At 38.3% G+C, this 17,039-nt stretch overlaps 1 protein-coding gene across 1 annotated transcript in view; it reads right to left on the bottom strand.

Annotated features, from left to right (window-relative positions):
* Hmcn1 (hemicentin 1) overlaps positions 1–17,039 on the bottom strand; it is a 438,323-nt gene that overhangs the window by 34,395 nt on the left and 386,889 nt on the right. The window contains exons 87-93 of the mRNA XM_070034238.1: positions 12,276–12,545; positions 11,481–11,651; positions 11,184–11,354; positions 6,364–6,534; positions 6,021–6,191; positions 5,391–5,561; positions 5,110–5,280 (exon numbers count right to left, since the gene is read on the bottom strand). Of these exons, the coding sequence (XP_069890339.1) occupies positions 5,110–5,280; positions 5,391–5,561; positions 6,021–6,191; positions 6,364–6,534; positions 11,184–11,354; positions 11,481–11,651; positions 12,276–12,545 (1,296 nt within the window). The remainder of the gene's footprint in view (positions 1–5,109; positions 5,281–5,390; positions 5,562–6,020; positions 6,192–6,363; positions 6,535–11,183; positions 11,355–11,480; positions 11,652–12,275; positions 12,546–17,039) is intronic.

The raw sequence follows: 17,039 nt of genomic DNA, 5'->3' as shown, positions 1-17,039 counted from the left end.
TGAGGAAGATGGTGAGTTCACCAGTATCTCCTGTGAAGCGGTGAATAATCAATGTGTGTGTGTTTTTAATTCCTATCAAGAATCCTAAAAGATAGCTTTAAGTAGACAGAACTTGCAGATTAGGAGAGAAAAGCTCAGAAAAATCAAGCAACTTTCATAGCATACATACATGTTATCTACTTGGCACTAAAATCCATGGATATATTTTTTTTCTTTTTCTTTTTTTTAATTAAGTTTTTATTATTATTTTTTTTGAGAACATACTGTACAGAGGGGTTACAATTACATGGGCAGGATAATGCGTACATTTCTTATCAAGCATTGCAGCCTCCCCCTTTGTTATATTTTTTTTCTTTTCTTGGGTGGGACTTACTTATTTATTTAATTTTTAAAAATCAAATTGTGTATATTTATCAGGTACAATGTGCTGCTCTGAGGTATACATACATCGTATGTATGCGCTAGTAAGCGCATTGGCTACCTTGTCTACTTACCTTGCAGTAAGAACATATAAAAACTATTCTTAAAAAGCATTCCAGAGCCTGGTGCCAATCACACCTGTAATCCTAGTTACTCAGGAGGCTGAGATCTGAGGATCATGGTTCAAAGCAAGCCTGGGCAGGAAAGTCAGGAGACTCTGATCTTCAATAAACCACTCAGAAAACCGGAAGTGGTACAGTGGCTCAATTGGCAGAGCGTTGCCTTGAGCTGAAGAGCTGAGGGACAGCCCCATGACCACCACCACCAACAACAACAAAAAAGCATTCCAGAGCCAGGCACCAGTGGCTCACATCTGTAATCCTAGCAACTCAAGAGGCTGAGATCTGAGGATCTTGGTTCAAAGCCAGCCCAGGCAGGAAAGTCCATGAGACCCTTATCTCCAATTAACAGCCAGAAAACCAGAAGTGGTGCTGTGGCTCAAGTGGTAGAGCACCAGCCTTGAGCTGAAGAGCACAGGTACAGCACAGCACCCAAGCCCAGAGTTTAAGCCCCACAACTGACAAAAAAAGCATTGCAGAATATAACCCAATTATAGGAAATGTATAAAAGCTAATTCATAGAAATAGAAAACATAGCTGGGAGCTTGTGGCTCATAACATGTAATTCTCCTTACTTAGGAGGCTGAGATTTGGAGGATTAAAGTTTGGAGCCGACCTGACTACAGATCACCAATTAACTAGAAAATTAACTAGAAAAGTACTGGGCAGGAGGCATGACTCAGGTGGTAGAGCACCATTCAAGCATGGGAGCCAAGCAAGTATAGAAGGCTCTCAAGTGAAGCCCTGGTACTGGCACAAATGAAGCCTACAAACAAACAACTACAAAGAAATAAGCCACAAAGAAGAGTGATTACTAGGGGGTGAAGGAGGAGTTTTGGAGAGACATTGGTTAAAGGATGCAAAATGTAGTTAGATATGAGAAAAAGTTCAAGATACCTATTTTACAACATGATGACTACAGTAAGTAAAGCCACAGATATTCTTCTACCTGTTGCTTACTTTGTGAGAACATAGAGGAAATGGAACAATCTCACAATAAAATAAAAATAAAACAAAATAACTTAAGAAATCTCCTAACCTTTGTTACAGGTCACTGCCAGTATAAATGCTGGGTATCTAAAGGACAGTCTTCAGTCTTCAGCTTTAGATGAAAGGTTTATAAAGGTTTTTTTTTTCATTCTTTTATTTATTTATTTATTTATTTATTTTTGCAGGTCTGAATTTTGACCTCAAAAACTCACATTTAGGCAGGATGGTGCTCTACTACTTGAGTCACATATCTAGTCCTATTCTGAGCTGGGAAATTTTTGAGATAGAGTCTCATAATCCCACATGGGATTATGCCTCTATTTTAGGTGTGTGACACTGTTCTAATTTTCCTTCCATGGAGATGGACTCTGGAATTTTCTGTCCCAAATGGCCTAGACTCATATTCCTCTCAGTCTTAGTCTCCTATGTAGCTTGGGATGACATTGGCATGTAACATTGATCCTTGCTATAAATTGAAAAAGAGTCTCATGAACTTTTCTGCTCAGCATGGTCTTGAACTTTGATTCACTAATTCTTATCCTCCAAGTAGCGAGGGTCACAGGCATGAGTCATTAATGTCTGGCAATTTCTTTTCTTTTCTTTTCTTTTCTTTTGTGTGTGTGTGTGTGTGTGTGCTGGTTCTGGATGCTGTCCCTAAGATTTTTTGCTCAAGGCTAGCACTTTACCACTTTGAGCTACAGTTCTACTTCTGGCTTTTTTTTTTTTTTTTGTAGTTAATTGGAGATAACATTCTCACAGACTTTCCTGCCTGGGCTGGCTTCAAATCACAATTCTTACATCTCAGCTTCCTGAGATGTGATTACAGGTATGAGTTACCAGTTCCTGGCTCAGGTTCTTTAGTTTACATATATATTAGAAAATGCTTAACTTGAGAAAAATCTGAAAAAGTTATTATACTTTTGAAAGTACTGTAAATTCATTGAAGATATTTTTTGAAAAATAATTATTAAAAAGTTTAAAAAGTATCTCTCCAGTATTTTAATGAATTCTTTCTACTGTTCAACAAAATTGTTAGTTATTAGCAAATAACAGTAAAACAACTTTTTAGATGAATTTCCTCTCTTTTGACAAGAGAGGACATCATTTAGAAAATATTCCTTGATAGTAAAAAAAAAGCTAAATATATTTCATTAATTTTTTTGGGGGGGTCTGGTCGTGGGGCCTGAACTCTGGGCCTGGGCTCTTCAGCTCAAGGCTAGCGCTCTACCACTTGAGCCACAACACCACTTCCGGCTTTTTTCTTTTTGCTTATGTGGTGCTGAGGAATCAAACCCAGGGCCTCATGCATGCAAGGCAAGCACTCTACCACTGAGCCACCTTCCCAGCCCACTAAATATATTTTAAAGCAGTTATAAGGTACTCTGGATTCCTTTATTATCAGATATTATATACTAGGGAGAAGTACAAGTGCATTCAGTTTAGAAATCAATAAACATAATAGTTCATGGTTTAACTTGTATTACTTTATAGGTGAGAGGATATTTTTTAATGTGGATACAGTTTTCTGCTCTGCATTAACTATATTAATTTGTCAAACATCAAGAGGGAAAATGTGGTAAGAAACTAAAAGGCAGACAAAACAACAGTAAGATTGTACCTCACCCCAGTTAAAATGGTAGTTATCAAGAATGCAAATGATATGGTTGTGAGCTAAAAGAAACACTGGTACATTATTAGTGGGAAAGGAAATTTGTTCAATGACTCTGGAAAGCAGTATGGAAGTTCCTCAAAAAATTAAACACAGAACTACCCTATGATCCAGCAATTCCACTCTTGGGCATTTAATCCAAAAGATTACAAACTAGTAAAACCACACACACAACCATGTTCACTGCAGCACTATTCACTATAGCCAAGGTATGGAATCAATGGATAAATGGATCAAGAAAATGTGGTATCTATACACAATGGAATTTTACTCATCCATTAGAAAGGATGATGCTGAATCATTTGTAATGAAAAGAAAGGATCTGGAAAAAATCATGTTAAGTGAAGTAAGTCAAGCACTGAGAGACAAGAGATACATGTTTTCTTTCATATGTCGAAGCTAGAATTAATTTATAAGGATAGGAGTAAACATTTTGGGGTGGTATGCAAGCATATATGAATGTATTGATCCAGATACAGTAGACTCAGAAGAGAACTCAAATGTAATTTGTTAGAGGGACTAATGCACAGTTCAACAATAGATACACTGGGAAATGAGCACTCAAATGGAGGGGGTGGGTGGGGTTCAAGGTGTGGGGCACAAATGAATGAAGAGTGGTATGGGGGGGGAGAATGCTACAAAAGAAAACTGAGAGAAGGGTGGGGGTTGGGAGGGATGGGGGAGAATGTTGAAAAGGGTGGCACTGATCAAGATGCATTATACTCATAATCTGCTTTGCTGAATGGCAACTCATTTGCACAGCTACTTAAGGATAATAATTCACAAAAAGAAAAGGAAAGATTGACACCTGTCATTACAGCTCTATGAGTTTCTGTATGTATCAGGTAGACAACTGTTAATCAGGAAGGTCTGCGAAGAAAGTAAAAATAATTCCTTAATATTGAACTATAGAATACTTGAGTCTTCACTAAGCCAGAGAGGGCAGGAGAAGCATTTTCCAGATAGTGAAAACTGCTTATTGTAGGGTGATTTCCACATCCAAGGAGCTAAAAGGAGTAGAGATCTTAAAGAGTGATTGTAAAGATTGCAGGAGAGCAGCAATCAGTCAATCAAGGCCTGGTGGCCACTTATCCCTGGTCCTAACTAGAGGGAGGGAGCAAGGGTTAGCAGAGTCACTGACTTTCTTGGTCCTCTCTGACACCTATGGCTTCCCATTCAAACCTGGCTCTCCAGTGTAACAGATGAATTTGAGTGTTAACACACAACTAGCTATCTCTCTTTCTGGCTACTTGGATGGAATCCTTAAATCCCTCTGCCAGACTCTGTTAACTGACTTGTCCTATCTGGAATCCCTGTGGCCAGTTGGAGCCTGCCACCATCAATGGCAAAATGCTTCATCTCAAATCAGACCTGCCACCAGACCTTTAGGAAGGAACTTCATAACTCTTCATGACCAGCTAATAATGTGGGGCAGGTATGTCTATGAGGGGTAGACATCTTTTTAGCTTGTCTATGTTATACAAATGGTCTAGTGTAAGTTTCTATCACTCTCCCCACAAATACTCAATTTTCCAAAATAGGCCTTACAGATTTTCAGACTTAAAAAAAATATCTAAAGCTATTTTAGAGCTTTGTAAAAATCCAAGGGTATCTTCACACTTCAGCAATATGACACAATGGGTCTAATCTTCTTACTACCATTACAAGTCTGTCTCTGATATTAGGAAGTCTGTAAAGGTGATAAACAGGCTTCAAAATCCAGACATGAGCATATAAATAGACCTGCAACAATTAGGAGAAAAAATACTTTTCCCCCTAATTTTACTTGTCCCTGGAATTGTTTATAAATTAGGGGGCCTAAAGTAGAATCTTTTCCCCCCCCATAACTTGCACAGAAGGCTCTGAATGTGCTAGCAACGTTCCTGCCGAAAGTCCAAATTCGATACTTACCTGGACATGCTTGTACATTGCACCTGGATACCTGAGTAGCATCCCCTGGACAGGAACGACCACTTTTAGATGGCACTGGATTGTCACACTGCCGCTTCCGGGTCTTTTCACCTCCTCCGCAGGAGGCAGAACAATGGCTCCAGCTCTGCCAGTTTCCCCAGCTTCCATCCACTGGGAACCAGAACGGGATGGTCTGAGTATATACAGATGCTTTAAAAATCGACAGTGAGTTCTAAAGGAAAGGCTTCACTACCCCCAGGGTCAGGAATCAAGAACCTCACCAGGACACATGTCACTGTTGCACCTCTGGATCTGGGTGTCTGGCCCCCCACAAGCTCTTCCTCCATTGGATGGATGAGGGTTGTCACAGGTACGGTATCGCCGCATCTGCCCTCCATTACACGTCCGGCTGCAAGTTCCCCAGCCACTCCAAGGACTCCAGTTCCCATGGGCTACAACATGGAATCATTTCATATCAAAACAGAGCTCTAAAAATGAGTAGGGATAAACAATGACATTCATCCAAAAGAATAAAAGTACAAAAGAGTCTTTCTCCAGGAATTAAACAGAAACATATGAATTTCTAAAAGGGCAACTGACAAACGCAGAAAGCTCAGCTGCTGTTTTGACTAGACATCAAATAGATACTCAGCGGATTTTGTGATTCTCTTTAAAGCCCATTTGCTATGTTTTGTTTACAGTCATCCACAGACTGGATGTAGGAATGAGACACAATCTCTGCTTTTGATGCAAAGCACAACATAACACACAGCTCACAGTAAGCCTACAACATGGTGGCAGTAAAAACCAAAGGTTAAAGAACCAAGTAACAGAATATTAACGTGAAGGACTTAAGTTCATAATGAAACTTGAAGAAAGTATAATGTTGACTCACTGTTTCCAACACTCACTTGGACAAGGGTCACTATTGCAAAAATCACTCTGGATATCACTTCCCTCACATCTTCTTCCCCCATACTGGGGGACAGGGTTAGAGCAGTCCCTTGTTCTCTGTCTGGCTCCTCCTCCACAGGACACAGTACAGGCACTCCAACTGGTCCAAGTCGTCCACTTGCCATCAACTGGATCAACAGAAGAACACAGGTGCTTGGTTACTACCTAAAAAGGAGGAGGTTAAGCCCTGGCCATTTTTAAGTTGAGTCCTGTTCTTGACTCAAAGGGGAATAGATTCTTACTGATAAGAGACTTAGATATGAGACGGAGGTTACTTAATAAGAAACAGGTTTGTCTTACCTGGACAGTGTTTTTCATTGCAAACTTGCACCTGCGTTTCTGGCCCAATGCAGTAGGCTCCATCAAACGATGGTGGTGGGTTATTGCAAAGTCTTGTTCTCATTTGGTTCCCTTTCCCACAACTTTCACTGCATGCACCCCAAGGTTGCCAGGCACTCCATGCCCCATGAACTACAAAGACCCCAAGAGATGCAGTTAGAGAACACATTAGTTTAACAAACAGCTATACAAATAAATTAGCTCAGCCATGAGTTAATCTGCCCACAATCTAAACCAACTACAATCAAAACAAGAACAAATGTTCTTCTTCTTTTCTCCTTCTGGTTGGATCCCAGGAGAATTTTGTGTACTGGGAAATTGAGAAGGCTTACCTAATGTCAAAAATAAATGCTTAACATTATCCCACGGGGACTATTTTATTAAAATCAAATTGAATCAAGCAACTGTATGTAAACATATCCTAAGTGTTTAAATGTAGCTAAGTATCTGTCTAGATTTGGTGCTTTGGGAAAGTGAAAGGACCCAGGAGCTTCAGAGGAAGTCTGGAAGCTTCTTGCAAATTCTGACATGGTTCCAGATCTAGATGTGGTTATGAATAAAACAAATATTTTGAACAATGCTAATTTTATCCCAGCTCATCGTTAAATGTGATAGGCTTCCTACTTACACATGGACCAAACTCTTTCAACAACATGATGATTTGCACAGTTATAATTCTTGGAAATTTTATTTCTATTACATAATGTTCACAAATGTTCTGAATAACACACTCACCTACTTCCCAAACAACAGAAAACCCTGACCAGTAGTTTCCAAGGAGTAAGGCCTTCCTTTCAGTAACTAACATATTACAGCATCTGACCACAAGACTGGCACAGCTTTATGTTTCCTACCAGGTGTGTGGGCTGAGAGTCAACATTACCAATTCTCTTACGTGCAAGTCAGTGTCAGGTCATGATGTTTCCTTTAGGGGAACTTTCTAGATACTGGCCTTGTAAAATGAGGCCCAGTTAACCAAGATGTGAACCCCAAAAAGACCATTTCTAAATATTCTGTTAATATAACCTACGAGGGGGCCAGATAACAAGTTAAAAAACTCAATCAATGAGGTTAACATTTGTTGGCTTCATTTAGAAAGTATTTAAATATTTGCATTTTTCTCATACTTAACTGATTTCTCACTGAGTGGACTACATATACTTACAAATTGTAGACAGGAGCAAACATAGTCATGCAATCTATTTTAACTAATGAACATTTGTACTAATAAACAATTTAAATATAGCTAAGAGGGAAGGAGAACACTTTAACTCTGAGGCAGATAGTACCCAAAAGTGTTTCAGTGCTAACTCAAATGATAGATGCTCAACATCCTCATGTATGATTCATATGCCAAAATGTCTACAATTCCAATTATTTTAAGACATTTTATTCTTAGGGCTGTTGGTTAACCAAAGCCCAAACTCTGGCAATAAAATATTATATAGTATAAGATGATTTTTTTCCATTGGAGGATTATAGTTTTAGGGTGACATTTTTAACTCATTTAATAGTTTCTATTACACATAAGTAGACATCAGAACTAGAGTTTAGGAGCAATGACTCTGGGAAAGATACTGTGCATGGGTAGGTCTGTCCTCACTATCTCAGACAAATGAGTTTGTGTCTATATTCCTAGTCTACTTACTTGCAACATGTAGGCAATTTGCACCAGAAAATAATGACTAACTCACAAACTCATGGAGATATCTCAGGGGGACACTGAAACTAGCCTAGAGACTCCATTAAAAAAAAACCTAGGATAAGTTGCATATCAGAATAATAGTAATTATGTATTATAATCCATTGCATAATACCAGAGTATTCCATTGTTGTATAACATCTGAGTCCTCACTGGCATAAATCAAGAAATAAAGAAAAAAATTCTCCCTGATAAAAAGTCAATAATAAATGTAGAACCTATGACAGAGTAAGGAAAACAGTATTATGCAAACTTCATAGTAATAATTAATTCCAAAAGGATTACAAGTGGATATTAAAGCTAATAATATCCACTGGGAGACTGATAAGAGGATGTTTACATAGTTTCCCTATAAAACACTTATTTATAAGAAAAGTAAAAACAGTAGCTACAATACAATGGCAAGTATCATTTTTATTTAGAGGGCAGGCAGAGTGAATTGTCATCAGTATAGATAAATTGACATTTCATGGCCTCTGAATAGATGCACTGAGGAGCAATTATTTCTGTGGGGTCTCTGCCCAAAAGCAAACCCCAACTGTGTAACCAGGAGGAAATATCAGATGATTCCAGATTGAAAACTCTTCTACAAAATGACTGATATAGACATTTCAAAGTATCAAGGTCAAGAAAGACAGTGTTAGAAAGTTCTCTACTAAAAACATCGAAAAAAATCTACAGAAGCAAGACAAATCAGTAAAATCTTAGATGGGATCTTGGAATAGGAACAAATAAAGAAGAGTGCTAAAGAATATTACTGGAGCAGCTAACAGTTATTTGAAATGTGTACGGTGGATTAGATAATAAAATGAGATAATGAGCTTAAAAATTATATATATATATATATATATATATAGTGTCAACTTTGATACTACTGTATTTATGAAATTGAAGGCCCTTGTATTAGTAAATATATGTGTATAAGAATAATACAGAAATATTTTTGGTCATTCTCACAACTTTTCTTTAAACTTGACATCATTAAAAATAAATAATTCACAATAGACAAGTCATGGAATTAGCTTACTTCTCAACAATAGATAAATGAATAAAGAGGATATGGTATAGGCAGAATATATACACATGTACATATGTATGTGTAAACGTATACATACACAGAAGGGCTTATACATATAGAAGCAATGAAATTGTGTCATTTGCAGTATCTACCAAGTGACATGGTGCAACTAAACACTACGTTGCTTTAGTTACTGGCTCTGAGATACTGTTGACATTGTGCCAAAATAACAGAAAATTCAATTGGTTTATGGGCTTGGAATAACCCAAGAAAGCCTAAAATAATAATATGCCAGCAGATTAGTGAGCAATTGGTAATAGGTAAATAGACTGGAAGCACAGAGTTACTCAACATGAATCAAAAGTGACCTTTACTTTAACATTAGCTTTAATATTCAGGTTTCCATTATATCATTACCAATTGTCCAATGATTTCTCTTAGGTCTTTCTGGAGTTTTTTAGAAGATAATGTTTCTGCAATGAGCTTTTTTAATCTTTCAAGGCTCAAACCCTTGGCTTTGATTTATTTTCTTTAAGATTTCAGGACAGTATTGGTTTATTTTATTTGTTTTTTCAAACCAGGACCATATCTAGCCTAAGCTCACATTAAACTCTTAATCTTCCTTCCTCTTCCTCTCAGGTCCTAGAATTACAGGCATAAGCCAACATGTCAGGCTTAGAGTTTTATTTGTGAAATTTAATAGATGTCAGACTGAACAAGTTATCTCAAAACAAAGCAGTTAAACTTGGGAATCCATCAATGCGAATTGAAGTCCACGATTCACTTTTTGCTACTTAGTGAATTATGTAACATTATTTCCCGAATTTTTCTTTATCATAGAACAAAATACCAATGCAGTAAGGACCTCTTTTTTTAAAAAAAAAAATTATCCACATCTTTCTTTGAACCACTCCCAGAGCTAAGGTGTCTCACCCTGTTGTGCTTTATCAATTCACTTCTTTGAGTTTGAGCAGTATGCTTATCAATATTTGAAAGACATTCTCTCTTTATCACTTTACCATTTTACTGTGATACAGGAAAGTGGTACTGTAGAACAGAACCTTGGACACAGAGTAGGTGCACAGTAAATATTTGTTAGATTAATCAATAAGTAAACAAATAAACAACCTCTCCTCCCTTCCATATAATTTTTTTTCAAGTTTCCAGACAAAGAAGCTTTCCTTTCTTGACCATGTATAGAAAGACATATTGAATCAGCTGCTGATCATAGGACTTGGGCTACACTTAGCTGAGTCCAGACACAAGCATGTGATAACTTCAAAATCAGAGTTCTTTTTTTCACAGGCTGAGAAGGAACTGAGAGGCAGATAAAAACTCTCTTTTTTTCCCTTCTGAGGCCTTAGCTGACAAAGTCCATCAGAGCCAGTCTTTGCTAGCACCTAGTTGTCCCACAGGAAAAGAGTTCAACAAGGTAAAGCCCAACAGAAGAAGAGAGATGAGAGATGGAAAAATCCATAAAAGCATTGGTCAAATCCTTGCCTTCCATCATACCTGAAAAAATGAATTTGACTGTTTTTGTTTAAGTTTTATTTCTGTCCCTTGAATCTGAAAGAGTCTTCGTATACAAAGTCAATAAAGGCACATGGACAAGCCAGCTAGCCCAGTTGTATCATGTGCTGGGTTTTTGGTGAATGGTAGCTATGTTTCACTGTTCCCTGCTCACCAGCAATGTGTTCCTGAGTCTCTGTAAGCTCTTATTTTCTTGTCTAGAAATGGATGGCTGGATTAGATGTTACCCAAAGCCACCATTACTTCTAAAATCTTAGGATTTTTTTGTAGCTACTTAGTATGATTATTAAAAATAGACCACAGTGTGGAGCCATTTTTATGTTACACTAAGAATTTTACTTAGCATTGAAGAATTCCATTCCTTTACAGATTTACCCATAACAGAGAACTGATCACATCAGAATGAATGCATTCTCAAACATGAGGCTCTACCCTTCTCACAGTGAAGAAGCTACAGTGATAATAAAGCTTGATGCCTTTTAGGAAGCTTATCAGAATATGATTGGCAGGTTATTACTGGTGGGCTCTCACCTGGGCAAGGCCTCGCATTACACATGATGATTTCCACAGCATTCCCTTCACATGGCCGTCCACCATGCTGGGCTGGGGGATCATTGCAAGCTCTGGTCCTGGTTCTGTTACCCCGTCCACAGCTTCTTGTGCATTCTTCCCAAAGACTCCATTCTGACCAGTGACCATCCACTATACAAAGGTGAACAGTTTTTGCACTATAAGGTACATTGCAATTAAAGTACTAACTGTGAGGCCATGCATAGGTACAGAATGCAAATTAATGTCAATTAACAACATGCTTAATCCCTTGTGTACCTGGACATAGCTTGTTCTGACACGTTCGGGTTTCTGAGTCTGACCCGTGGCACCGTTTGCCACCATTGGCTGGAGGAGGACTGTTACACAGTCGGCTTCTCTTCTGGATGCCTTTTCCACAGGTTACACTGCAGGATCTCCAGGAGGACCAGGGGGAAAACCCACCATGAACTGCAAAGAAAGCATTATACTCTGTCACCCTTTTGTAAATCAAAGTTACAAAGCAAGTTCCATTTAAGTTATGAACTAGAGAGCTGAATCTATGCTTGCTGATGAGTAGTTTGTGGGAGCTTTCACTGATGGTAAAAGTAACCCATATGAGTGAAAGCAAAACTTTAGTTTATATTAGAGTTCCAATCCTGACTCACATGAATGTGGCTGCTGGAAGTTAGCAATCGAGAAGTTCATGGAGTCTTTACCTTTTGAATATGCTTTATTACTTAAAGAAAAATATATGCATTGCTTTCTGAGAATACATTTGGTTTGGAATTTTGAATCATTAACCTGGAATTAAAAAAAAACTCTATTCTGCATTGTTTTGTTTCCTTTAGTTTGTAAATCATGATGTTAGTTTTGTTCTATTTCCATCATCTAGAAGTACCCTAAAGTTAAAAGAGACTCGGATTGAAGTTATATATACCTGGGTTGGCTTTGAACCTTGATTCTCAGATCTCTGTCTCCTTAGTAGTTAGGATTACAAGTGTAAGCCACTGATGACCAGCAATATGGTAATCATTTTTATGACTGGAGTTGCCTGGGTAGAGTTTAATAAGACCATCCTCTGGTCATACTTACCCTGGACAATGACTGGCACTCTGACAAGGACAGAACCCATTAAGTTTCGAGCAACACATTCATACTCAGATGTATCTTCTTGCTGAGCAGCCACAATATATAATGAGTTGTTGGACAGAACACTGACTCGGTCATCCCAGAGAATAGAGCGCCCTTGGCGGGACCATGTAATAGTCGGATGAGGCTCTCCAGTTGCCTGACAATCTAGTATGACTTTGCTGCCAGCACTAGTGATAGTTTCTACCGGTTCAAGAGTGATAATAGGAGGACCTGTCGGAAAAAAATGCACAGTGAACAAGTTTACACTCTCACCAACAATGCAGTAGGGTTCCCTTCTGGCCACATCCCCTCCAGCATCTGTTGTTATTAGAGTTCTTGATTTTAGCCATTCTAACTGGGGTGAGGTAGAATCTCAAAGCTGGTTTGATTTACATTTCTTTTGTGGCTAGAGAGGTTGAGCATTTCTTTTTTTTAAATTTAATTTAATTTAATTTGTGAACATACTGTACAGAGGGGTTACAATTACATGGGCAGGATAATGCGTACATTTCTTACCAAGCATTGCAGCCTCCTCCTTTGTTTACCCTTCACATCCCTTCCCAGCCTCCCCCCTCCCCCCCCAATCCCAATCCTTCTCCTTCTCCCCCCTTCCCCCCCTCCACCCCCCCCCCCCCCCGCACCGACGTTGTAAATCTCGTTTTGGACATGACAACTTGTACTTCTCATTGTTGCAACAGGTCCACCTGTATCCTTAAACACTGTTTTTTCCCCATCTCCTCCACAAGTTATACTGACATCAAATATAGTGAAAGCAGGGGTTATACTGTGGGGGAGGGACATACAAAGCAACAAAGAAATAATCCTATAAATGCGTTAGAAACACATGCATGAAAGAAAAAAACATTAAAATATATATCTAAGGGTTCATTTTCCTGACATCACATTATCTGACCTTTTCCACTTGACTCATACATATACTAGATATTGCAAATAAGGGAAACCATGGGACCTATGTTTATTTAGGCCTGGCTTACTTCACTTAATATAATTTTTTCTAAGTTTTTCCATTTCCTAACAAATGGGGCAATGTCATTGTTTCTGATGGAGGCATAGAATTCCACTGTGTATATCTACCACATTTTCTTGATCCATTCATCTACTGAGGGGCATCTGGGTTGGTTCCATATCTTAGCTATGGTAAATAATACTGCAATAAACATTGTTGTGCTGGTAGCTTTAGTGTGGTCTTGTTTGTAAACATTTGGGTAAATGCCCCAAAGTGGGATTGCTGGGTCATAGGGGAGTTCTATGTGAAGTCTTTTGAGGAACCTCCATACTGCTTTCCAAAGTGGTTGAACAAGTTTACATTCCCACCAACAATGAAGTAAGGTTCCTTTCTGTCCACATCCCCTCCAGCATCTGTTGTTGTTAGAGTTCTTGATTTTTGCCGTTCTAACTGGAGTGAGGTGATATCTCAATGTTGTTTTGATTTGCATTTCTTTTATGGCTAGGGATGTTGAACATTTCTTCATGTGTCTATTGGCCATCCTTCTTTCTTCTTCAGAGAAGTTTCTCTTTAAGTCTTTTGCCCACTTATTTATTGGGCAGTTGTTTCTTTGAGGATTTGTTGTTGGGGGGTTTAATTTTTTGAGTTCCAGGTATATTTTAGATATGAGACCCTTGTCCGTTGTATGGCTAGTAAAGATCTTCTCCCAATCCGTGGGCTTTCTATTGATCTTGCTAGCTATGTCATTTGCCCTGCAGAAGCTCTGCAACTTTATGCAATCCCATTTGTCCAACCTTTCTTTGATTTGTTGTGTTTCCGGGTCTCTATTCAGAAAATTTCGGCCTGAGCCAAGGAGACCTAGGGTTTCTCCTATTCCATCCTGTAATGTTTTCAGAGTGTCTGCTTTGACTTCAAGGTCTTTGATCCATTTGGAGTTGATTCTGGTGCAGGGTGATATATAAGGATCTAGCTTTAGTTTTCTACATGTAGTTAACCAATTTTGCCAGCACCATTTACTGAAGAGGCTGTCTTTCTTCCATTCTATTGTTTTAGCTCCCTTATCGACGATTAGATGGCTATAGGTCTGTAGGTTCATTTCTGGGTTTTCAATTCTATTCCATTGGTCCTGAGGTCTGTTCTTATGCCAATACCAAGCTGTTTTGATTACTATGGCTTTATAGTAGAGTTTGAAATTTGGTATTGATGTTCCTCCAGCAGTGTTCTTTCCGTTGAGGAGCGTTTTTGCTATTCGGGGTCTTTTATTGTTCCATATGAATTTTTGGATTGCCTCTTCTATTTCCTTGAAGAATGAGGTTGGAATTTTGACAGGTATTGCGTTGAATTTGTAGATAGCCTTGGGAAGTATTGCCATTTTCACGATGTTAATCTTTCCAATCCAGGAGCATGGGAGGTTTTGCCATTTTTTTAGTTCTGTGTTGATTTCCTTTTTCAAGATTTTAAAGTTTTCATCGTAGAGGTCCTTCAATTCTTTAGTTAAGTTAATTCCTAGGTATTTTATTTTTTGTGGGGCTATTACAAATGGAGTTGCTTTCCTAATTTCAGCCACACTTTTCTCATTGTTGGCATACAGAAAAGCCATTGATTTTGGGGGGTTAATTTTATAACCTGCTACTTTGCCAAAGTTTTGAATCAGCTTGAGTAATTTGGGAGTGGAGTCTATGGGATTCTTTAAATACAAGATCATGTCATCTGCAAAGAGGGAGAGTTTTATTTCTTCTTTCCCTATTTGGATCCCCTTTATGTCTGCATCTTGTCTTATTGCTGTAGCTAGGCATTCTAATACTAGATTGAAGAGAAGTGGAGAGAGTGGGCATCCTTGTCTTGTTCCTGAGTTAAGAGGAAATGGCTTTAGTTTTTCACCATTGAGTATAATGCTGGCTGTAGGTTTGTCATATACAGCCTTTATTGTATTGAGGAATGTTCCATGGATTCCTAATTTTTCCAAAACCTTCATCATGAAGGGGTGTTGGATCTTGTCGAATGCTTTTTCTGCATCTATTGAGATAACCATGTGGTTCTTATTCTTGCTCCTGTTGATGTGATGAATAATATTAATTGATTTGCGTATATTGAACCAGCTTTGCATCCCCGAAATGAATCCTGTTTGATCGTGGTGTATGATTTTTTGGATGAATTGTTGAAGTCGATTGGCCAAAATTTTATTGAGAAGTTTTGCATCAATATTCATCAAATAAATGGGTCTATAGTTCTCTTTCTTTGATGAGTCCCTGCCTGGTTTTGGGATGAGGGTTATGATGGCTTCGTAGAATGTGTTTGGTAGTGAGCTTTCTCTTTCAATTTCATTGAAGAGTTGGAGGAGTATTGGTGTGAGCTCTGCTTTGAAGGCCTTGTAAAATTCCGCTGTAAAACCATCTGGTCCTGGACTTTTCTTAGCTGGGAAGTCTCTTATTGCTGTTTCTAAGGTTGAGCATTTCTTAATGTATCTATTGGCCATTCTTATTTCCTCTTCAGAGAAGTTTCTCTTTAAGTCTTTAGCCCACTTATTTATTGGGCAGTTGTTTCTTTGAGTATTTGTATTAAGTGAAATAAGCCAGGCCCAAAGAAACATAGGTCCCATGGTTTTCCTTATTTGCAATAACTAGTATATGTCTGGGACAAGTAAAAAAGGTCAAAAGCTATATACATATGACCAGATAAGAAGAAGTTAAGCGAAATTAACCCGAAGATAGGGACACAAATGTTTTTTTTTTGCTTGCTATTGTTTCTAATGTATTTATAAGGTACCATATGATTTATTGTTGCTTTGTATGTCCTTCCCTTATACATGGTATAACCCCTGTTTTCACTGTATTTGATGTTGGTATAATTTGGGGAGGGGAAGGGAAAAAACAAAATGTTTAAATAGGGATACAGGTGGACCCATTGCAACAATGAGATGTAGAAGACACTATGCTGAAAAACTAACTTTACAATTTAGGTGGGGGAGCAGTGTAGTTGTGGAGATGGGAGGGAAGGGATGGTAGAGGAAAAACAAAGGAGGAGGCAACAATGCTTGATAAGAAATGTACTCATTACCCTGCTCATGTAACTGTAACCCCTCTGTACGGTTTTTTCATAGTAAAACACTTATTTAAAAAAGTGCACAGTGATTTTTTTAGATTCTGAACAGCTAAGTTAACATTTCTATCATACACACACACACACACACACACACACACACACACACACACACACGGTAATATTCTTTTGAAAGAAAAAACAAGCTTACTTACAAAATGAAAAAAAGTGACTTATAGTTTTGTAATGGCCATTGATAAAATTATTGTAGCCCCATTTTATTTAGTAAATATAAAAAATGTTAAATGCCTAAGTGAGTTAGTGTACGGCATGGGCTCCATACTTAGGCTTTCTGGATTCAAATTCTGTCTGCACTATTAATCTATTCCCCTAAGCCTTTGTAACCTTAAAAAGAATGCTTTTTTCAGGATTCCTGTTACACAACTGAGATCAAACAATAACTTCTAATCAGTTTAATAACTCAATACACTCAACTGCTATTCTTTGTCTCACATAATGAAATTCACCTTTCCTTTGATGATTTTTTTTTTTTTTTTTGGGTCCGGTCATGGGGCCTGAACTCTGGGCCTGGGCGCTGTCCCTCAGCTCTTCAGCTCAAGGCTAGCACTCTACCACTTGAGCCACAGCGCCACTTCCGGCTTTTTTCTTTTTGCTTATGTGGTGCTGAGGAATTGAACCCAGAGCCTCAGGCATGCAAG

The sequence above is a fragment of the Dipodomys merriami genome, unplaced genomic scaffold (genome assembly GCF_024711535.1).
Source record: "Dipodomys merriami isolate MVZ:Mamm:240054 unplaced genomic scaffold, mDipMer1.0.p SCAF_24, whole genome shotgun sequence".
NCBI lineage: Eukaryota > Metazoa > Chordata > Mammalia > Rodentia > Heteromyidae > Dipodomys > Dipodomys merriami.
The sequence above is the reverse complement of the archived record's forward strand: the minus strand, read 5'-3'. Positions and strand labels throughout refer to the sequence as shown.